This window comes from Suillus discolor (assembly GCF_016758755.1).
Source record: "Suillus discolor strain FC423 chromosome Unknown F5147scaffold_33, whole genome shotgun sequence".
Taxonomy (NCBI): Eukaryota; Fungi; Basidiomycota; class Agaricomycetes; order Boletales; family Suillaceae; genus Suillus; species Suillus discolor.
This window is the reverse complement of record NW_024541280.1, coordinates 17314-37590: the sequence shown is the minus strand read 5'-3', so window position 1 is coordinate 37590 and position 20277 is coordinate 17314. Positions and strand designations below refer to the sequence as shown.

General features: G+C 47.8%; 10 protein-coding genes across 10 annotated transcripts; 3 read left to right on the top strand and 7 right to left on the bottom strand.

The window, feature by feature from the left end:
- Positions 1–314: 314 nt before the first annotated feature.
- F5147DRAFT_636945 (uncharacterized protein) lies at positions 315–3404 on the bottom strand (the record flags this gene model as incomplete). The annotated part of the gene is made up of 8 exons (XM_041432924.1): positions 315–747; positions 796–1085; positions 1159–1628; positions 1684–1772; positions 1839–2019; positions 2084–2872; positions 2929–2970; positions 3024–3404. 8 exons carry the CDS (start codon positions 3402–3404, stop codon positions 542–544), a joined length of 2448 nt encoding a protein of 815 aa, XP_041291872.1. The 3' UTR covers positions 315–541.
- A 76-nt stretch (positions 3405–3480) lies between these two features.
- F5147DRAFT_698719 (uncharacterized protein) lies at positions 3481–5548 on the top strand. The gene is made up of 5 exons (XM_041437574.1): positions 3481–3596; positions 3650–3656; positions 3828–4302; positions 4351–4985; positions 5039–5548. Exons 3-5 carry the CDS (start codon positions 3913–3915, stop codon positions 5214–5216), a joined length of 1203 nt encoding a protein of 400 aa, XP_041291871.1. The 5' UTR covers positions 3481–3596; positions 3650–3656; positions 3828–3912; the 3' UTR covers positions 5217–5548.
- Positions 5549–5799: 251 nt separating this feature from the next.
- F5147DRAFT_636937 (uncharacterized protein) lies at positions 5800–7451 on the bottom strand (the record flags this gene model as incomplete). The annotated part of the gene is made up of 7 exons (XM_041432923.1): positions 6895–7451; positions 6720–6838; positions 6508–6669; positions 6368–6443; positions 6184–6312; positions 5937–6118; positions 5800–5895 (listed from the first exon to the last, which is right to left on the bottom strand). The coding sequence occupies exons 1-7, from the start codon at positions 6971–6973 to the stop codon at positions 5800–5802; spliced, it is 843 nt and encodes a 280-aa protein (XP_041291870.1). The 5' UTR covers positions 6974–7451.
- Positions 7452–7453: 2 nt separating this feature from the next.
- Positions 7454–8813, bottom strand: F5147DRAFT_698714 (Alpha/Beta hydrolase protein). The gene is made up of 8 exons (XM_041437573.1): positions 8476–8813; positions 8269–8415; positions 8190–8219; positions 8080–8139; positions 7977–8030; positions 7887–7910; positions 7670–7813; positions 7454–7603 (listed from the first exon to the last, which is right to left on the bottom strand). The coding sequence occupies exons 1-8, from the start codon at positions 8690–8692 to the stop codon at positions 7542–7544; spliced, it is 738 nt and encodes a 245-aa protein (XP_041291869.1). The 5' UTR covers positions 8693–8813; the 3' UTR covers positions 7454–7541.
- An 83-nt stretch (positions 8814–8896) lies between these two features.
- On the bottom strand, positions 8897–10348 carry F5147DRAFT_698712 (Alpha/Beta hydrolase protein). The gene is made up of 8 exons (XM_041437572.1): positions 9925–10348; positions 9717–9872; positions 9635–9661; positions 9527–9586; positions 9420–9473; positions 9342–9365; positions 9143–9286; positions 8897–9084 (listed from the first exon to the last, which is right to left on the bottom strand). The coding sequence occupies exons 1-8, from the start codon at positions 10151–10153 to the stop codon at positions 9017–9019; spliced, it is 762 nt and encodes a 253-aa protein (XP_041291868.1). The 5' UTR covers positions 10154–10348; the 3' UTR covers positions 8897–9016.
- Positions 10349–10720: 372 nt separating this feature from the next.
- On the top strand, positions 10721–12519 carry F5147DRAFT_216204 (uncharacterized protein). Its single transcript, XM_041428641.1, has 8 exons — positions 10721–10777; positions 10856–10961; positions 11017–11135; positions 11186–11347; positions 11414–11489; positions 11541–11666; positions 11721–11902; positions 11956–12519. The coding sequence occupies exons 2-8, from the start codon at positions 10889–10891 to the stop codon at positions 12172–12174; spliced, it is 957 nt and encodes a 318-aa protein (XP_041291867.1). The 5' UTR covers positions 10721–10777; positions 10856–10888; the 3' UTR covers positions 12175–12519.
- F5147DRAFT_215744 (uncharacterized protein) lies at positions 12234–14588 on the bottom strand. Its single transcript, XM_041428639.1, has 18 exons — positions 14517–14588; positions 14301–14459; positions 14145–14226; positions 14085–14098; positions 13926–14034; positions 13837–13854; positions 13759–13784; positions 13678–13703; positions 13584–13627; positions 13492–13516; positions 13422–13433; positions 13340–13355; positions 13150–13290; positions 13035–13094; positions 12957–12984; positions 12847–12904; positions 12574–12797; positions 12234–12519 (listed from the first exon to the last, which is right to left on the bottom strand). The coding sequence occupies exons 2-18, from the start codon at positions 14378–14380 to the stop codon at positions 12463–12465; spliced, it is 1020 nt and encodes a 339-aa protein (XP_041291866.1). The 5' UTR covers positions 14381–14459; positions 14517–14588; the 3' UTR covers positions 12234–12462.
- Positions 14589–14771: 183 nt separating this feature from the next.
- Positions 14772–15985, bottom strand: F5147DRAFT_216175 (uncharacterized protein). The gene is made up of 4 exons (XM_041428640.1): positions 15787–15985; positions 15500–15547; positions 15130–15436; positions 14772–15065 (listed from the first exon to the last, which is right to left on the bottom strand). The coding sequence occupies exons 1-3, from the start codon at positions 15896–15898 to the stop codon at positions 15171–15173; spliced, it is 426 nt and encodes a 141-aa protein (XP_041291865.1). The 5' UTR covers positions 15899–15985; the 3' UTR covers positions 14772–15065; positions 15130–15170.
- F5147DRAFT_698673 (uncharacterized protein) lies at positions 15605–16970 on the bottom strand. Its single transcript, XM_041437571.1, has 6 exons — positions 16667–16970; positions 16454–16570; positions 16252–16407; positions 15959–16201; positions 15787–15855; positions 15605–15626 (listed from the first exon to the last, which is right to left on the bottom strand). Exons 1-4 carry the CDS (start codon positions 16680–16682, stop codon positions 16002–16004), a joined length of 489 nt encoding a protein of 162 aa, XP_041291864.1. The 5' UTR covers positions 16683–16970; the 3' UTR covers positions 15605–15626; positions 15787–15855; positions 15959–16001.
- On the top strand, positions 16971–18957 carry F5147DRAFT_698663 (uncharacterized protein). The gene is made up of 6 exons (XM_041437570.1): positions 16971–17105; positions 17156–17275; positions 17334–17347; positions 17399–17808; positions 17862–18303; positions 18381–18957. The coding sequence occupies exons 1-6, from the start codon at positions 17066–17068 to the stop codon at positions 18492–18494; spliced, it is 1140 nt and encodes a 379-aa protein (XP_041291863.1). The 5' UTR covers positions 16971–17065; the 3' UTR covers positions 18495–18957.
- The last annotated feature ends 1320 nt before the right edge of the window (positions 18958–20277 follow it).

Sequence of the window (20277 nt, the reverse complement as noted above, 5' to 3'; positions counted from 1 at the left end):
AGGTATTAATGCGTTGTGATAATATTTAGATCATGACTAGGATACCATGATAGTTTATCGAATTCCAAGTCTCTTCCTGCGGCAAGCGTCGAAACTGTGATAATCATCGTGAAAAACAGCTATATAGATGTGTATCATTTATTTCTCGAGTCTATCATGTAATCTGCGTGGCTGAAAAGTTGCGCTAGTTGAGTCATATTGCCCATCAATTGAATTGAATTACACCTTACCTCTCGAGTGCTACTTACCTTACGGCGGAAGATATCCCAATGCTCGAGTAAGCCAGCCATAATGCAATGATTATACTTGAAAAACTTGGACTTTGGCGTTATTCTACAAGGGTGCCTGTGTTATTGTATGTAATACTTGCTTGATATGCTATACGATGGGAGTGCAAACTTTATGTGATCAGACGTGGAGTATGTTGCGAGTATCAATAACTTTAAGTGCTTCTAGCAAGGTCAGTCCAGTCAGCCGGAAACTGCAGCGTCCAAGATAAGTCGCCCTCCGTCACCCTCAAACGAACGAAAGGTGCAGGCACCTACATCTCGACATCCTGATCTGCGTCCAGACTCTGCATTTTGACGTCTTCCCCGAAGTTGGTAGGCACTATTTCACCATGATCAGATTCCACCGCAGAAGGCCACCTCGCCCTCCCAATCATCCCTTCTACCGCACCCCGATACATAGCATTATACACCCCCTGCTTTGCCACTCGGTGCGGCTTATTTGCGCGCTTAAATATCTCTGTGCTGGTCTGTCAGCACTGAACTACATAAAAGAAAGGAAACATACCGAGAAATCGTTCACCGACCCAGAGGCGAAGCGGGGCGTTGCCTAATGAGCCATCGCTACCCTCCGTGTCTCTCTCTTTCTCCTTTCCTTTACCTCCACCTTTCACGCCATCCACATCCTTCTGCTTCGCGCCCATCCCAGCGCCAAGCGTCTCGCATACTGCCAACGTCTCCATCGCATGCGCAGGTGCTGTATGCATATACTGTGCGCCCACTTGCGCGAGGAGCAACGCGCGGAGATGGTTTTCGCCTGCTAAGGTTGATAAAGACAGCGCAGATTTTAGGTGTGATCTGTGCCAAGAATCAATTTGTAAGTACAAGTCAGTTATTGAAATTTTTGGCGTGAAATAAAGAAGTGACGCACTTGGCACCAACAATCTCCCCTCTCGCACCCACCACAGCTGCCTGTACCACCTTCCCGACTGCTTCAAGCGTCCCTCCCATTCCATGGCACCGCTGAATCGCAGACCTAGCCAGTGCATGCGTCTCAGCATCCAACCAGTCGCTTTCGTCAGTACTAGCGCCTTCATTCACACCAGGGTTCGAATTCTCGTCGTGAGCCTGAGCACGTAGTCCGATGCGTAATAGTGCTTCCCCAGCGCATGCAGCAGCGCCTACATACCCAGCGCCTGCATTGCGTTCGTCATCTACAGATTTAGCGACGCGATAGCATACGCCTGCACGTTCGGTGTCTCCGAGTGCATGCGCGAGATGTGCGGCGTGGAGGGTGATGCGGGCGCTATATGAGTGGAAGAGGTCGTGTGTGTGGGTTAGGGTAAGTAGTGCGTCTAGGTGTGTTTCTGCAGCGTCGAATTCGGAGCGTTGGATCGATATCTATGTTTTAGGATAAAACAATGGATACGAGATTGTGATATGTAATTGAACGTACCGCGACAAGCTCGCATAAAAGATCGGCTGTGAGTTTTACTGTGCGCTGTATAATTTCGTCTCTGTCTGCTAGGGAAGCCCAGAGGGGCACTGAAGATGGATGAGCGTCAGTATCAATGCAATGGTGATTAACGGCACGACCAAAATATAACATACGTTCGATGTCCTCTCTTGCAGTATTGAGAATGTTGATTGCTGCTTCGGCCCAGAGCCTTCTCTTTGGGTTTCTGCCCACTGGATCCCGTTTTGCAGTGGCGCTGACGAGGAACGTGAGCGGGAGAAGTATCAATGGGTGGGTGGTATGGACCACCAGGGGTGGATGGGGTGGGAGAGCGATCTATACAAGTTGCATGGTTAGGACCCAAGGAGAGAGAAACGCAAATGAGAGACGGCAAGCATACCTGGACGATACCATCCTTGAACCCCTCGAGTGCTCCACTATCAACAATTTCGTGGAGCGCGGCGAGCCTTTGCTCGGCTGCACGAATGTTTCCGGAGAAAGTAAAAAATATGGTAGCGGAGATGAGTGTATGAATGACCAGAGAAGCATGAGCAGGATCCGATTGCGTGTTTTCCTCCTCTTGATTTGGTTCCACATTTGACTGGTCGGAGGTGATGCGCACTTGAGAATATTCGCGAGACAAAGCATTAACGTCGTGGGCAGTTATAGAATTCCAACGGGGAAGTGCATCATCAGGTTTGTTGTTTTTCATCGCCATAATATGACCCTCGTCATTCTTAACTTTGCCGTTCTTGTCGAACATCAGACCAAGCACGACTTCCGCTGTATCGAGTGCAGCCCCAACTTGGGCCCATGCACTTGCACGAAGAAGGACGCGCAACCTGATGACGTGAGCGAGGGCAATAATTTGGGAGTGGTGGTTTTTGCGTGCGAGAGTTATGAGAGTATCTATGGCAGTCAGTGTTGCTTGGAGGGCGGGGGCCCCTAGTGGTGCAGGGCTGGTATTAGCAGCAGTATTAGGTGAAGGAGGCAGTGTAATAATCTGGGTGATTAATGCTAGGTGTGCATCATATACGGTGCCTGGAGGATCCGAGGGTACAAATGATGCGATGAGGCGTCTGAGGATGGCACGTGCGAATTTTGGCGATGTGGAAGAGGAAGGAAAAGTGAATGCAAAATGAGCATGGAGGAGTGTGAGGTGGTGGCGAAGCGGCCGAAGTGAAGGGTGCTAAATTTCAATGGTAGGGTCAATTGTTTATGTCAAAAAAATAAGGAGAGACTGACTTTTTGTGCGATGAGAAGACCTTTGCCAAGTGCTTTCTCGGCCTTTTGTATAACACTTGTCAGCATGCACAAACGACAAAAAAAACTTGTAGTACCTCTGAATGAATACCTACAGCCCAGTCACATCCTCCCTCTTGCGAGCAAAAGCCACTCTCCATGACTCTCATGCCGACTTCGGCCAGACTTGTCCAAGCACGACATTCTATATCAGGGGCAAGACCAGGCAGTGCTAAACATTGTCTCAATGAGCGCAGTGAGAGAAAGAGTGAAAAGCCAAAGTCTGGATGAGTAGGAGGAAGGGTCAGAAGTCCTGGAAGTGCAAGGAGTAGGATTGCTGGAGGCAGCGGGCGGAGTGCTGGAGTTGGGTATGATTTTGGAGAGTCTGGAGGTGGGGTGAGTGACGAGGATCTCGGTGTCGGCGAGGCTGATATGGGGAGAGTGCGCTGACGTTTTAGCGAACGTGTCGAGTCGTACATTGAGGAGAGACGTGACGCGTCAGTCACGCGTTTAATGAAATGTGACATGTCGCGCATGTGCACTAGGTGGCGTGGTGCCGAGTCGGAACTCCACGACGACGTTATTCGTCTGCGGCAAAACGTACGTGATTTCAGGATTCTAACCGACATTGCTCAAGATTTGATACGAGAAAACGTGTCAAATACTGTACGGTAACGTTTATGCCACATTTTTCTGGAACGGTAATTGAGTAAGTATGTACTAGTGTGCAGGTTGGCTATGTTGGACTATTCAAGTTTTAGCGGGTAAGTTGTATTTTTAATCTTCGCTTGTACTCCTCTTTATATATAAAAATCTTTCAATCCACCGTCTTTTCCTCCTTTATTTTTTACTCGACACCATCCTAATTTGCGCTCCCAGCCACATACTAATCGCTTCCCCAGCCACATCCGTCGACCCTCCTCTCTCACCTCTCACGCCCGGTCGTCCTATTCACTCGCCCCTTCTACCAGGCCAATCATTGGAGACATGCAGTTTCCCCTTGAGCCCCCCACCCCTCTCTTCGTCGCTGATGAATCTTCTTCCGCCCCACCATCTCCCCGCGCGGAGAGTACCACCCTCTCAAAGGACGTCTCCCTTTCCGTCAATTATCTACCTAACAAGTTTGCTTCTGGCTTGCTCTCTCCTACTCCTCGCAGACGTAGACCAGGGAAGGCCAATGGTGACCATCCCGCCATGCACAAGAGAGGCGGCGGTAGGGAGGCCTTCAAGAGTGGTGAGGCACGTATGCCCGCAGAAGGCGATGAAGACTACGACGGCGTCACCGGTGGTTGGTTCGGTGGCAAAGAAGGTGGTCACACCCGTCCTCACATGCACTGGAACAGGTTCAAATGGGCACTCTTCATTGCCAATCTTGCAGTCAGTACCTTTTCCTTTCCACACTTTTCATTTCCTGATCTCCTGCAGTTATCTATATACGGCCTTGCGGGCCTAATTTTCTGTCTTCTCACATGGTTTGACATCTTCGAACACGCAGACATCATTCGTGTAGGCAACCGAACAGAACTCGTTTTCTCCACAGCCGCTGCCGTCCTTGCCTCACTTACTTCCATAATCGGATGGGCTGGCATCCTCCTCAATAACCGCTCTTTCCTAGCAGTTTACACTTTCACTCTCTGGCTTTGCTTTGCCCTCCTTGTCACCCCTGGCTACATGACCTACAAACAACGTACATTCAACCTCGAAGGCAAGCTAAATTCCCAGTGGTCTCGCGATCTCGGTGCAGCCGGCCGTCTCAGGATCCAAAACAGGCTCCATTGTTGTGGGTATTACTCCCCCTTCGTCGAAGCTACTGTCTCCCAAAGCTGTTACGCCCGCTCCGTCCTTCCGGGGTGCAAACAGGCATACGTCAACTTTGAGAAACATGCCTTGGACTTCTGGTACACTATCGCTTTCTCCCTGGTGCCGCTCCAGCTCGTAATCATGCTCGCGGGGCTCTTGTGCTCAAACCACGTAACCTACCGCTTCGGTAAAGGCATGATGCCCAAGGCCTATAGGCTCAGCATGGCAAGTATGGCTGTCATTATGGATAATTATGCCAAGTGGGTTATTTCCTATCTATCCCCGCATGTATGTATTAATATTCTCACCACAGCCAACTGGCGGAACAATACGGCACCGAAATCGCGTCCGATATCTTAGCGCGGTCTCGGCACCTTGATTCTACGACGTACGCCTCCGGCGTTGCGAACGGGACAGGCACAACATATGCACTTTCTCAAGGCAGGTACGATTCACTGGCGGTGAAGTCGCCCTACGCCGAGAGAATATGAACGAGCGAGCAGCGATAGATGGACTAGTTTCTTGCAAAATTTCTTGCGCTGATACACCTGCTCTGATATACTGTCTCAAGTTCTTGCTTTCCTATTTACCCTGACGATTTTAATCATGCAGCTGCCGAGGTGCTGGCTGCACGTTCTTGACTTACCAGTTTCGCTCATTTCTGCTATGCCTCGTGCGCGATCGTTCCGGTGTACTGACGTACATACAGCTATTCAATTTCAATAGCTACTTCCATTCTTTACATACTATTAACAAATATACCGCGTGTTTCTCGCGTTTAAGGATGTGTAACACGAGTCGACCAACCAGTCGTTTCAACAAGTGGTCATTTAAATTCGCGATGTCCCTACTTCAAGTAAACGGTCAAGGTCTCTGTTCCTCAGTGAAGTGACCGCCGTCCTCAAGCGGGAGGATAAAGCGATACTATTAGAAGAAATTCTTAGACTACCGGGGTAGACAAGGTTGCATCTATTTTTAGCCTGTCTCTGTTGATCAGGAAAATATCATTCCAATCTGCATCGAAGGCTGCACAGGGCATCTCGAAGAGATTCTTCGGTCTGATTCATTTGTTCCTCAACAAAGAGTAGCCGAGAGGCATTCGTGGATCTTCTTGCTGATTGCGACGCGGATAAACACCATGTAGAAAGCAATCGAGATGATGGGAACGATCTACGTGGTTGATCAAAGCTCTGATCAGCGAAATAACACACCAGGTCTCCTAAAACATAAAACCCGTTGTTCGATATGGCGAAACATACCAGCGAGGCGCAAAACGCTGCAGAGTATAAAAGTGCGGCGTCTACGAGTACCCGCAATATAGGCATATTATTCTTCGTAGCGTAAGCTCCAGAGACATTGCGTTCGATCGTCCAGATGCGATATGCCAACAATCCTGTATATATTCATGTCATTAATATCATAGACCTCAGCATGGCGCTTACGCAGAAGTGAACTTACCTGAACTGAGCAAATTAGTTGCAAGCGTCAAGGAAAGGAACGCCGTGATCCAATGTCCAGTTTGGTTTCCGAAGACATTTTTGGCATTGGTAGTCGGTGCTTGCACATAGACCATACAAATACCGAACGCTTCGAAACAACACACGTCAGAGCATCCAAATTTTTGTGTATGATTGCAAATAACCTGCGACACCGCACCACATCATGCATGGTAGGATGATGATCCACACAGATCGCCAGACGACGTAACATCGATAGATCTTTTTGGGATTCGTGTAAGTCACTGGGGTTTCAAGCTTGCAGGCAAAAAAAACTTGAACGCACCACCACTCCGTCACCAAGCAAGGTTTGTAAAGTGATTATCGTATTCTTTGTCACAAATGTTTGTTGGGTCACATCTGCGAAGAACCCTGCTGGCCCATCATGGAAGGTATTGCCATACTTCACCAGTCCATCTTCGAGACGAATAATACCTACGATCATGTGCTAGGGAGACTTTAGTGAATGAAGTTGGATGAGAGTGGTAAGAAGCTAACCACAGTACTGAGTACAAACAGCAAGGTGGCAACCACGGTGCTTGGCTGATTGATGTCTCGGATGCGTTGTTTGTAAGTAAATGTCCAGATGGTACCTATGAACATGAGGACTGAAAAGCCTGAAAAAAGAACGCTAGGTTGATAGGCATGCAACGTAAGAACTCATGGTACTCGCCGTATAAAATACCTTCTAGTACTGTTGACATTATATTGGCAGAGTCCAACGGCAGGCCTGTGGTGGATTTGGAAGCCATAGTGGTGATGTCCAGGGGATCTACAACAGCGTCAGTAGCTTTACCAGCTCAATTTGCAGTTTGCCGAGATTGCTGTGGGGGGCGCCTTTCTCGATGTAGTTCTCGAATTCTGACAGAACGTGACGAGACCCTAGATCAGCTACATCAAACGAATAGCCTCTTATCGCTGCTTCCCTCGAAGCACAAGTACGTATTGATATAGGGTTTGGGGCACTGTTAGGGGTGTTCTTGAAACATGATGGATGATGCTGATCCAGGAGTATGTATTTTCTGCTGCGAGCATACATAAACAACCAGCTGAATTCAGGTTGCTTATCCTATTTTCAGCTCCAAGGAGGCGAACAATGCGGAATCAAGCAATTTCCGCAGATATATGGATCCATGATCGAGAGTCAATGGCCGAGTCTATGACCGGTGAGTCGGTGACACGGATTGTTTTGCTTTGGTTTGATAGTAACTCCGCCTTATGTAATTCCACGGATGCACAAGACGGATATGATTAGAGCTTTCAATGTTACCCATGATATGAAAATTCATTCTCCCAACAAACGTGCACATCGTAACCAACCTAGACCGTAAACCTATCAAACCAACTCACGATTCCCCTAGCGCTCTCCTCCTTCGCCCAGCCTGCATCGGCATTCATTCAGTGCCTTGCTAATTTCAATGTGTAAGAAATGAAACCAGGCCACTCACGTTGCGTGTCAATAGCAAGATCACACCGTACAGCAAACCCATGTTTGACGCCTGAAAACACCTGGAAATGATACGTGGATTTGCGAGCGACCATGATGTCTTCTGCACGTCGACGCGAGGCCAGCGGGAATGTGTGGTCTTCCTCTACATGAAAGAATAATAGTATTGGGAATCAGCTTAACGGCCATCGTGAACATCTGTAAGAAGACACTTTTACCTGCGCAGGAGAGAAGGAGAGGTCCTGTGTTGATGCAATGATTTGAATTTTGTTAAGGCAGCTGGATGATGTCAAGTATAAGAAGCGTACCGTCAAGTTTCTCAAAGTGATCTTCATCGAGGAATGCGGGGTGAGCCAGTGCTCCTGCAGTTCTCACGTGGGCATCCTTCTTGAAAGCTGTCGAAACACTTACCAGCAACTACAGATCCATCAGAACATAAGTCCATGACGAACGGGGCTCCAAAGCAGTACCCTGATTACACGAATTCAGCGTCGTTTGGCGCGATTCTTGTATCGACGTACCGACAGCACAGTATTTGGTATTCTCCCTCCCTGTACACATTTGGGTGACTCAGAAGCGACCGGAAACAAACCAACATACCATATTTTTCTTTCACAGCATCTAGCCAAGCGGGGAACGCATCGATAGCAGGTTTGCGGGAACTGTCGATCCACGCCTGGCGATCTGGGCCATCGTGGTTCGGCACGGAGTCGCCAAAGAAATAATCAGGTCCAAGGACGATATAGCCTTGTTCCATTGAAATCTCATTATCGGTTCACAATGTACAATGTTGACAACAGGACGCACCACAGGACGCGAAATAATCTTGGATCAACTTATTGTTAAGGTAAAGCGGACTCCAAACGTCTGCTAGGAAGAGTATCACTTTCTGTGTGGCAGCAGGAGGATCGGAGATGTATGTTGGGATTCCACCGAGGTCCTCAACGCGGCCAACGGGTGTGCCTGTGTGTTTTACACCGGTGAAGCAGCAACTACCAGGGGCAGAGGCGAGTGTGGGGGACATTATCGATATTCTGCGTAGAGATGAACTTCGTGCGACTTTTATATCTTCGGAGTAGAAGAGCAAGCTTGGGCTATGAACGACACATGATGACCTTTGTGATCACCCGACCTCCAGAGCCATGTGGACAACTCGGGATCTCGGATGTCCGTATGTTCGATGTGGATGTATTTCAGCAAATGACTTCATTATAATTATAGCTAGCTCCAACCTTCGAGAGTTCACGGAAAGCAAATAAGGTCTGTCCATTTGAAACAATCCAGAGTAAGGTCACAATATGAGTACAATTTATTGAGACAGTCTGTGATTTCAAAATAACAGCATAGATCACTTGCTACTCGCAAAGCGTTTGAACCATCCTACCATCCCACGTTGGCATTCTTCCTTCGCCCATCCTGTCAGAAGCAAGAGTATTGAAAATTCATATCACTGAAAAAGGCGACAAACACTGACTTTCAGTCTCGACTTCTGGATCTCCCCTTGTTCCAAAGCCGTGCGATACACCGCTGAATATCTGAAAATAGTATGTGGCCTTCTTCTCCACAAGGATGTCTTCAACTTGTCGTCGGAACGTCGCTGGGAATGCAGAGTCCGTTTCTATGGGGTGGCATGAGTGAAGGACACTTCAGAGGACCGGAAGACGCGTCTATACCTGCACAAGAGAACAACAAGGGCACTGATTGTATGGCTTGGTCAATGCTGTTGTTGAAAAGTATAACACGGAACCTGCCTTTGCTGGCCCTCAGAAGCTCCTCGGTCAAGCTCGTAGGATGGGCCACAGCGGCTAGTAGATGATTTCGCATACAGACACCAAAGATAGAACGACACGTCACATACCACACGATAGCATATCAGTAGCTGCAACCTGAAAGACATAGGGCGCGCCAAAACAGAAACCTTGATCCAGTATGAAGGTAGCAATCTCATAAGAGCCGACCTACTTACCGACGGCACAGTATTTCACATTCGTTCCTTTATATCGCTGCTTAGTATTTGGGTATGCCACGTATGCTGGGAAGGATCGTACCAAACATTTCCTTGACACCATCCACCCACTTTGGGACGCTAGCCTTCGCTTGCTCGACAGACTTTGTTCTCCACGTTGGGCGATCAAACCCAGGCTTGTTGAGATGCAGATGAACAGGATCACCAAAAAAGTAATCTATTCCAACCACGGTGAAACCTGCCTCCCCAATCAATACGCACACCAAGAAACTATGCACACAGAAACATACCCTGGGAAGCGTAGTAATCTTGAACCAGTTGAGCATTGATATAGAATGGCCCAAAGACATCCGAGAAGTATAGGATGACAGTGTCTACTGCGGACGCAGCGGAAGCTTGCGGAGTAGATAGGTATGTCGGTACGCCAGCGATGGTAATGCTTTCACCCTTGGGTGTGCCACTGTGTGCGACCGAAGTAAAACAATGATCTGTCAATGGGCCTGCGAGTGTGGACGACATGGTTCTTGGCAAGGAGATGAGGCCTTCAGGCGTCAAGTGGGCAAATCATGTGGTTTCCTTTCGAGCTTGTGTCCCACGCCGCGCAGCGTCGGCGTCCCATGCAAAAGCTGATACTATGTTTTGATGTGGGCGTTTTTGCTAGTACTGGTCACACTGCCAAGATGACACTTTACAGCCCTTTAAATTTCGTTCAGGGCCAGCCGCAGGCACAAACTCAACCAACGCACGCTCGCCCACCCCTGAATTCCGCGCGATATCACGTGACTTCTTGAAGAGCTGAAGCGTCAATTTCTCGACAAAGTATCTCCACCGTTGCCGTTACTTACACTACTTGCATTGTAGGCCATTTCACCGACGAGTACGATAATTGCCAAAAAAACGCCAAAATAAGGCTAGTCAAGTTAGGAGGCACCTACTTTTTCAACTTATACTTGACAACGTTGAACTTGAAGTTGACGGCAAGTTGGTGTCACCATTCTTATGACCAATACTTTTGGGGAATTTACCCGGCGGCAAGCAGTGAAACAGGCCAAGAAATATGTAATTTACTAACGGCGCTTGTGTCGCTTGGTGTTTCAAGTAGCTTCTATTTTTTCAGAATGCCGAGGATGAACCTGCAGTAAGGTGCGTCGCAATTAACTGATCCCTGAGTCTCAAGCTTGAGCCGAATACTTGGATATAACGTCTAACTAGTGTCCACAGCGTCGTGCATTCCTAGGCATTGGTATTTGCGTCATGGCCGCTTCACCAGGTATCCCGCTGGATACCGCTGTCATCATGTCGTCAGTGCTAGAAGGCATTTTATATGGTGTGTATTGCAATGAGTTTTCCTGTCTCATGTCCACCAAGCTAGCGTTCTTTAGGCTTTTCAGTCCTCATGTTTTTGGGTACCATCTGGATAATCACCTACAAATGTCGTACACGCAACATCAATCGGCCAGCTGTTGTAGTTGCCACTCTACTGTTCTTACTGAGTACCGTGGTTAGTGTCTCGCCGCTTGCGTCCAGTGACATTCGCTGAAGCTTCCCAAGCACATGGTCGTAGGCATCATTCGTGTTGAAGATGGACTAGTGAAGTATCGTGACACGTTCCCAGGCGGCCCAGCGGCTTTTTTTGCAGACATTTCTGAAGAAACGCTTGCAGTCAAGGATGCGATACTCGTCTTACAAACCCTGCTTGGCGACGGTGTGGTGGTGGGTTCAAATTTTAATCTGCAAGCTTGAAACCCGCGGCTTATAGAAATCCTCCTCGGTCAAAAGATCTATCGATGTTACATTGTATGGCAATCTGTATGGATTATTATTATACCTTGCATGACGTGGTGTGGTATCGCAGGTTTGTTGCAATCATACTTTCGAAGTGATGTGCTCTGATGTTACCTGGAAGCGTTCGGTGTTGTTACGCTCTATGACTTTTCGCAAGCGTCGAGTAACAATGTCTTCACCAACAAGATTGGACATTCGGTCGCGACGTTCATGGCCTTGACACTTGCAACAAATTTACTTAGTTCAGGTAAGCAGACTTCTGCGTATGCGCGATGTTGGGTCTCATTGCCCCTGATGTTAGGGCTGTTAGCTTATCGTATCTGGAAGAGCGAACGCAAGGTCTCCGGAATCCGCGCTACCGATAGGAAGATGCCTTTATTGCGCGTGTTCCTAGACGCTGCTATTTTGTACTCTGCAGCGCTCTGCTCCTCGATAATATGTTTCGTCCTCTCGAACAACGGACTGTATGTTATGGCAGACTTGGTAATTCGGCTGTTAACATTTGTTATCGATATCACTAAGCTGAAATCAACTAGAACGTCCCGATCATCTCGATTGCCTTCTACATGGTGTTCATTCGCATGACGATTAATCAACACAATCGAGATTACATCTCAACTGTTCTTGGAGGGGGAAGTGGATTAGAACACAGAAACTCGCAGCAATATCCTATGCAGTCTTTGCACGACATATACAGACAAAATGATACTACATCCTTCTTGGCTGATAACTCAAAAGCGCATACATTAGCATAATAATCTTTCTAGTTTAATATATATCTGGATATATAGGCTACCGTCTGTCTTATTCAACCAGCTTCGGCGGCCACTAAATACCTTACGAGATTATAGGGTTCTGAGCTTATCTGGCACAAGGAGAATGTGTTCGGCTCCGAACCTCGATGTTGAAGGTATTTGGAGAGCCTAACCCTGGGTTTAACCATGCAGTACATCAGAATGCACAGAGGTAGTAATCGATGTTATAATCCGTGGCCTCAAAAGTCTATAAGAGACAGGCGGACGATATACATGCATGACAACCTATTAAGCTGACGAGAAAGAACTTATCTCAACTGTGATGGCAATCGGTGGAGGCTGTGGCTAAAGGGTGTCATTTAGTCCTCTTCCTCGAAATTCGATAAATTAACCACAAACCTTGTCAATCTGTACAGGACGAGTGAAATCCGTTTCATCGTCATGTTTACATATGTTCTCCTGGGAGGCCTGGAGTTCCTCCTCCACTTGTGGCACCCTAATGTGCGGCTCCGGTCGGTAGAGGAATTGGCGCGCACGGTGCGTGTTGACGGAATCGATATTGTTCGCATTGCCCTGCAAGTAGTATCGCATATTCAGGAGTGCGAGAAACGAGCCGACATATACTTGAAATGGTAGTAGTCAGCACCGTCCTCAGAGAATGCGTGGTCATACATTTAGCTACTAAAAATGCAACGCCAAGATAGATAAAGTTGTTTGGCATCGCTGCGCACTGCAAACGACCCTCAGAGACGAGGTCGACAATAAGATTATTTAGACCTTACTGTGACTATAATTGCCACTGAACCTATACTGCGCAAAACGTCAATCAAGGTATAGTATAGTCTGGATGGACGGAATACCTCGTGATACAGCCAGTATTAACGGTGTAAGCCATAAGCTTGTTGATGAAGGAATCCGTCCTTAAAACTCAACGTCAATATACCAGATCCTGACAGTCAATGGGTCGTTCGTTACCTAGAGAACCCAGTGCGGGAGGTAGCGAGGAAATACCACATCAATGATGCAATAAGGATATCGACAAAAGTAACCGTGCCCAAAGCCGCGTATGCCGCCCACTCTACTCTAATCAAGTCTGAAAACTGATGGCACTGATACCTAATCACGGTTAGCACCTCGCGAGAAATCGAGCAGATGGTTCACTCACAATACCCAAACAAGGACTGGGTCAAAGTGGAGATGATGAGTCGACGGCAGCAGCACCATGACTAGTACGCTAAAACCCTCACCGATGTCAACACCTAAAAAGATCTTCATGTTCGAGATTTCACGAAGAGAGTTTGCAGATGACATCCTCACCTAAAGCGAGGGCCACGGTTATGCACTAGGAGTGATTATGATCATATGCAGAATGAATTACTATAGTACATGAGCATTGATTATAAACCCACCATCATTAATATTATAAAGAGAGCTCTCGATCGGCCCTTGCTGACTATGTTTACCGCATTAGTCATAGCAGAATGTTGACCGGAGGACAAATACCTATCCATAGGCGGTGGACATACAGACTGGACAAATAAATATGACGAACATTGCGTAGAACTCTATGCAAATCGGACTCACGCTTGTACACCCTTTGTGATGAGAGCCTGTGGGGTGTGTGTCTGAGGCGACTCACAGAGCCTAGGAAATACAACTCACATAACATATGACCTGAAGCTGCACGAGTCTATCAGTATCATAGTAGATGGTGACATGTGCACAGAGGAGAAGGAAATTCGAAAACTCACTTTAAAACTCCATACAATGTTTGAGAGCGCACCCATTCTTGCGTGATTTGTCACTAAGTAATAATGGATGCAATGGACAATGAAGACCAGGTGCAGAGCATCAAGTATCCTAGTGAACGTTTATAGTGTTCGACCATTGTAACTCGAAAGGATATCTACCAAAATAAAATGACCTGACATAGTGTCAGGACAAGAACAGACAAGATAACAAAGACGTACAACCACTTTAAAGAATGTTATTCCTGTGCCTCTATGCGTCTGAAAGTAGAAAAACGTTTGAATATTGCTTATACCCCAGAGGCTGTTCCGTGAGATATGTTACGACCATAATCAACGTTTAGTCTTGACTGCATAGTGAGCAAATATTTTACTGACAATGCCGCAAGAGTGACCCCGATAAAAAGTGCTCCAAACGTGTTTTCGATAGAAGGCTGTAGGAGTTGGAGGTCCTGCATGGAGAAAGACAGAACCGATTCTGAATGTGATGGCAATCATTTTATCCGTACTGTGTACTATACTAGTACAGCCACTAATCTGTCGTGTGATGGATGAAAGCTTCTAGAGACTGCTCCCATGGAGATTGGAACAAACCTTTCACATACGGCGATGAGAGCCCACGGAGTGGAACGTGAATCCGAGTCGTTCGACTCGGACTCATCAGGAACGTATCGTAATCATCACATTTGTTCCTCTGAGCTTCCGACTCTTAGACTGCCCGCGGATGATGATCGATGATCGGTGACTCCGGTCTGATCGCCTGCAAATGCAAAACATCATAATACCGAACGATTGGAGATTAAGTGGTATCAAATACTGACGCCCATGCATGTATGTGTACCTACCGTTATGCAGTAAATCAAGTGGCCCCAACATTGCATTCGCAAATGGTGGGGCACCGATTCAATTATGACAACCGAATTTGCCGTGTTTAACCAGGGTGTACGGTACCTTTACCGGTGCCAGCTGGTGCCACCTAGGGGCGCCAAGACTCGGGGAAATATGCATACAGGGACGTGTGACAATGTGGAACAATATGGGGCCTTGATGAATTTGAAAGGATTTACGAGAATGCAGGGCAACCATTTCAAGAATTCACACGCTTCTTGTATTGTTGTTGCATTGTGCTTTTAACGTTTTCTCCTGCAATTATTTTTTCCGTTACGTGGTCAAATATTGAGTCGTAATGAGAAATATGCCCGCCTACGTTGCAGATTTGTAGGTACAGTTGCAGTAATCCCAACTCTCCTAACTTCTACTTTTGGAATCCCAGCCCGTTTTCGAGTTATTCAGAAGTTCAGTCCCACTTTGATGGACTGACAACCTGAAGGCCCATGCCCACATGTATTGACGTGGAAGGAAGTATACTCGCGGAGTCGATTGGCTTGAGAGTGAATAAGCTTGCTGAATTTGCAGTCCGACGCTTCGTTTTTGTGTCTGGCCACCAGTACTAGGGGATTCGGCAAGCCAGGACAGAATCCGAGTCGTTAACCCAAAGTGCCACGGTGGATTATCTATTCAAATTGCAAAGAGCTTGGAGGTGAGAAGCGAGGTTGAAACGTTGAAGGACAAAATACCTATATGAGTACCGTTATACCGCACCGTAGTATGCCACGCTCGTCGTCCTGGGATTCGTTGATTATTTAAGTTGTGAAACGTTTGAACCATGCGACCATGCCACGCTGACACTCTTCCTTGACCCGTCTTGGAGGATCATGTTAATAAGAAGACTATGGACAAGAGTAGAGGAGAAAGTAGAAAACTGTGCGTCAGAACAAGAACCGGAATGGAAAGGTTGGAAAAAACACCACTGACGCGCATTGCCCACGTTCTGATCGCATCTGATCGCAAATTCGTGACTCACCGCTGAAAATATGGAAGTGGTAAGTCTTCTTTTGCTCAACGAGCCTGTTTTCAACCTTTCGACGTGTCTCTTTGGGGAATGTGTGATTAGTTTCAGCGCAGGAAAAGAGCATTAGGACCAGTCGATCGGACGGGTCAATATGCAGATCTTGGGAAAAAGAGAAGGGACGGACAGGACATTCGTCGATCTCCGTCAGATCCTCGGTGATAGCAGGGTCAGCGATTGCATCTATATGATATCACGCATACATATTGGCATGATGCTAGAACACGCGCACCACAGATAATTAAGCTACCTTCCTTGGCAAGATCGAACACCTGCGGTCCGCCAAAGCAAAAGCCTAAAAAGAGGTATGGAACGACGGCAAGACAATAACAAGCAGGTGTACCAACAGCACAGTATTTCATGCCTGAGCCTACGGGGAGTTGAAAGGTAAATAGTGAGTTTGAGAAGAGGTTGCCATACCGTATTTCTTCACGACAGCGTTAGCCCATGGGCGGGTATGGGTGTCAGCGTTACTAAACGCCCTTTCTATCCATGCCGGCCTGTCGAAGCCTGGTATATCCATGCAATCATGGATAGGTTCTCCAAAGAAGTGGTAAAAGTTGAGCACTGTGAACCCTGTAGACGGGTCAAAACGGGAAATCATATGATGAATCATGATTACACTTGCTGCACGGAAGCACACCATGATAAATATAATAGTCCATGATGAGCTGGTTGTTGATGAACAAAGGATCGAAGACTAGAGGATGGCGCCGTTGGACTTGGATGTGTTTGTGGGCTTAGATACATGTGTCTGTATATTAGCGATCTTCTCCTGATAGCCGGCGGCCAACTGGAGTACCAGAGTGGGAGACAGCGGTGAAACAGTGCTCACTGAACTGAGGGGTCATTCTGTGTCAGGGATAAGAAAATAAAAAGATGTCGAGATAATGCATGTAAACCATTTATACGTCCGTACAACTGGTAACCACGGAAGGCAGCGACCTGCGTGCCGTACCCTGCGTGGCCCACCGGCGTTGTCTTGTAATCAAGATTCAAGAACACCTGAAAATAAAATTAGCATACATAGATTTTATGGATACATACGAGAAATAATGAGCGATCTCTTCAAAGCAGAAGATCCAGCTTGGCTAGGGTGAATCAGAATTTAGAAATGAGAGCGAGTCGCCGAACAAACGGGAGGGTTCTGGAGTCTTCCCGCGCTGTAGTAAGCAGATTTGATGATGTTACTACTTGTGCCAGTGCACCCACACAACGCTTATCCTCCTCCATCATGAGCTCAACGCCACAGGAAATTCAGATAAATGTCAAGGGTGCGATTTATTCACAATATATGATTGCAAAACATATTGACCAGAACTAGGACCGAGCGAGCTCAAGCTGCAAATCACAATCAGTACTGACAAGACTGTGCTCGACCTCAAACGTGCTATCGCAGAGAAGTCTGATGTAGAGGCTGATCGGCAGAGGCTTATATACTCTGGTGCGTGTTAATGCATTTGGCAAGGTTTCCTTTATTCAAGTAATATTGTATCTACAAGGCCGAGTATTGAAGGTATATATCATTGCACATGCCTCTCATGATCACTGATAATTTCTTGCACAGGATGAAGATGTTCTTTCAACATATAAAATCCAGACGTCGCACACCATCCACATGGTCAAGGGCGTCGCTCGCTCAAACATATCTGGCTCTCAGACCTCCTCTGTCCCAGTCCCGCCCCTCCCCACAATGCAAGCCGGCCAGAATCCCCACGACCCATTGACACAGCTCAACTCTCACCTCGGCTACGGTGCCCTCAACAGTTTCAACCCATTTGCAGAAATGGGTCTGAACCCCAACGATCCTAACATGATGCAATCAATGATGCAGAATCCCCAATTCCTCCAGCAGATGAGCGGCGTCATGAGCAATCCCGCTGTTCTCGACCAAATTATTGCGAGCAACCCTCAGCTCGCTGCTATTGCCCCTCAAGTCCGCGAAGTCTTCCAGAGCGAGAGATTCAGGGAGATGATGTGCGTCGTTTTGTATACCACTACCCCTAGAAATGCACGCTGATCCGAATTAGATCAAATCCTGAATCTCTCCGCTCGATGCTACAGATGGCGGCAGCATTCCAAGGTGCAGGTGGGGGTACAGGCGCCAGTCCATTCGGTGGAGCATTCGGCTTCCCCGGCGCAGGTGGCAGTGCCGCATTCCCGGCACCAGGTACTCCATCTACAGCACCTGCATCGTCTCCCTCCTCCAACCCCTCCACCTCCCCTACAGGCAGCCAACCAGCCCCAAATCCCTTCGCAGCATTTTTCCCTCCTGTCCCACCAGCAGGCGCGGGGACTGATGCAGGCGCAGGCGCTAATCCGTTCGGCATGTTCAACCCCGCGGCTCTCGCACAAATGCAAACAGCCTTTGGAGGTGGCGGTGGTCAAGGCGGATTCGCGGGCTTCGGTGCGCCTCCTGCTGCACCCGCAGATTCGCGGCCACCCGAAGAACGCTTCCAGGTGCAGTTGCAGGTGCGTCTTGTGTGCTGTGTGTGGCTAGTGATCTAATGTGCTTTTTGCTCTTGCTTGGATTTATATTTGGGAAATAGCAACTACAAGATATGGGATTCACGAATGCATCGCAGAATGTCAGGGCACTCCTTGCAACTGGCGGAAACGTGCATTCGGCGATTGAGTATATACTAACTGGAGGAGGATTGTGATTTGAGAGCGAGCCTTAGATGTCGGGAATGGGTAAGTGATACGGACGTTCCTCCTTTCCATGTCACGTTCGAGATAATTGTATTGTGTACGGCGTAATGAATCCAGCGATCTATACTATGTGGCGTATTGTAAGAATGGAGGAGATACATTCTATTGAAAGAACGCTAAAGGACACAGTCGGTGGCAATCACAGAGAGATATCTGTATCTTACGGCAGATCGCACAGAAAGCCTCTCCCGCTCGAGGGTATCGGAAAAGATGCTCGTTTCGAGGTCTCCATTGGAGACTTGAGCGTCCAGCTTCGTCTAGCTCTAGTGTCGCTGACATGTTCTAACAGGTTGGGCTGGGCCGAGCGTTAGCTCGGGGTGGTACGCGAGCAGGTGGAGCCGCTGGGAGGGCGGGATACCTGCTCACGAATTCGAACATGTCAAGGACTTATAAGAGTTTATTCGATGAAATATGTGATGAAAGGATCTGCTAATATGACGACATTTCGGTAAAGAAAGAGGGAACTATGGTGTGTGGCGCATTAAACTAACGGATATTAAGATAAAGGGAGTGGTGGGCGGGATTCGAAGAACTTGAAGGAACGAGTGAGGAGGTGTAGAGAACGACGAACTCGACAGTGTGGATGGAACGACAAACGAATGAAGGAGAGAATCGGCGCAGCCGCTCAGCTGGACCCATGGTGCCGGGACATTCCGGCAGGCTGCATGACCCGGCACCAGTATAAGTCTGAAGTACGGTTGGGAGCCAATATGGCAGCACTCTAAGCCCTGTCTCAGGCCGCCAGGAGAGTAAGTTTCCTAGTTGAGTTGTGATTGTGGTAAGAGTGGCAGCCGGTGGTGTGGTGGTAGGTGGCGCAGGTGGAAGTGGAGGAGCTGAGCAAGGCGTTCTCGTCATAGTGAGCCTGAGTCTTTTGAGACGTCCAGGGCGCTGAGGTCGTGGCTGGGAATACTATAATGAACGATGTGAGAGGCAAACGAAGGATCCATTATTGTGCGCACTTGATGCATTCTATGGAAGAAATTGGGTTCTATATCATAACCATCCTAACCTGAAAGATTTGATCAAGGAAAAGAATAAAGCATGAATTCGATGGTGTTGATGCTAAGCATATCAGGCTATGGAAAATTTGAGTAATAGACTGATGCCACGATCTGGAAAGTTGCTGGTGCTGACCGTATGATACTTGAGGGTTGATATCGACCCGAAGAAGTTAGGGCAGTGCGAGCGTGAGGGTGTCCAGGCATCCTGGAGGTGAAACACGCAAGCAGCCCGGGGGAGGGCAACGAGGTATGATATTATCACGGGCCTTTCAGACTGGTTTCTCATAACCTAGGAACCCGGCCTGAAAGCCTACCTTTTGCCCCCGAAAACTGCTGTCTGAGCGCTGAGGTGGAGGACAACGCCAAATCGGAGTGGGCCGTAGCCGAACTAGCATCTGTTACGACACCTTCTCAGAGAATGTTCTGCAAACGTGGCTGTTTGCAGGCTTTCTGACGAACCTCAGTGCCTCGCCGCATGAGCTTAAAAAGATTACATCGCGAAATTGTATAGTCTGCTGTGGCACTTGCTAACTCCTGACGCATCACCTGTAAAAGTAATAGTCCAACCCATGTCAAGACTTGCGCCCGAAGAGTGGGTCTTCTCCCATAATGTGCTTGACCATCTCTTCATCGTTTTACAGCAATATGCCTGCCGATCTCACATCTCAGATTTCTGAGAAGTTAAAGCTCGCATCTTTATGTGTATCTGGATCCTTCGGCGTAGTTCATCGGT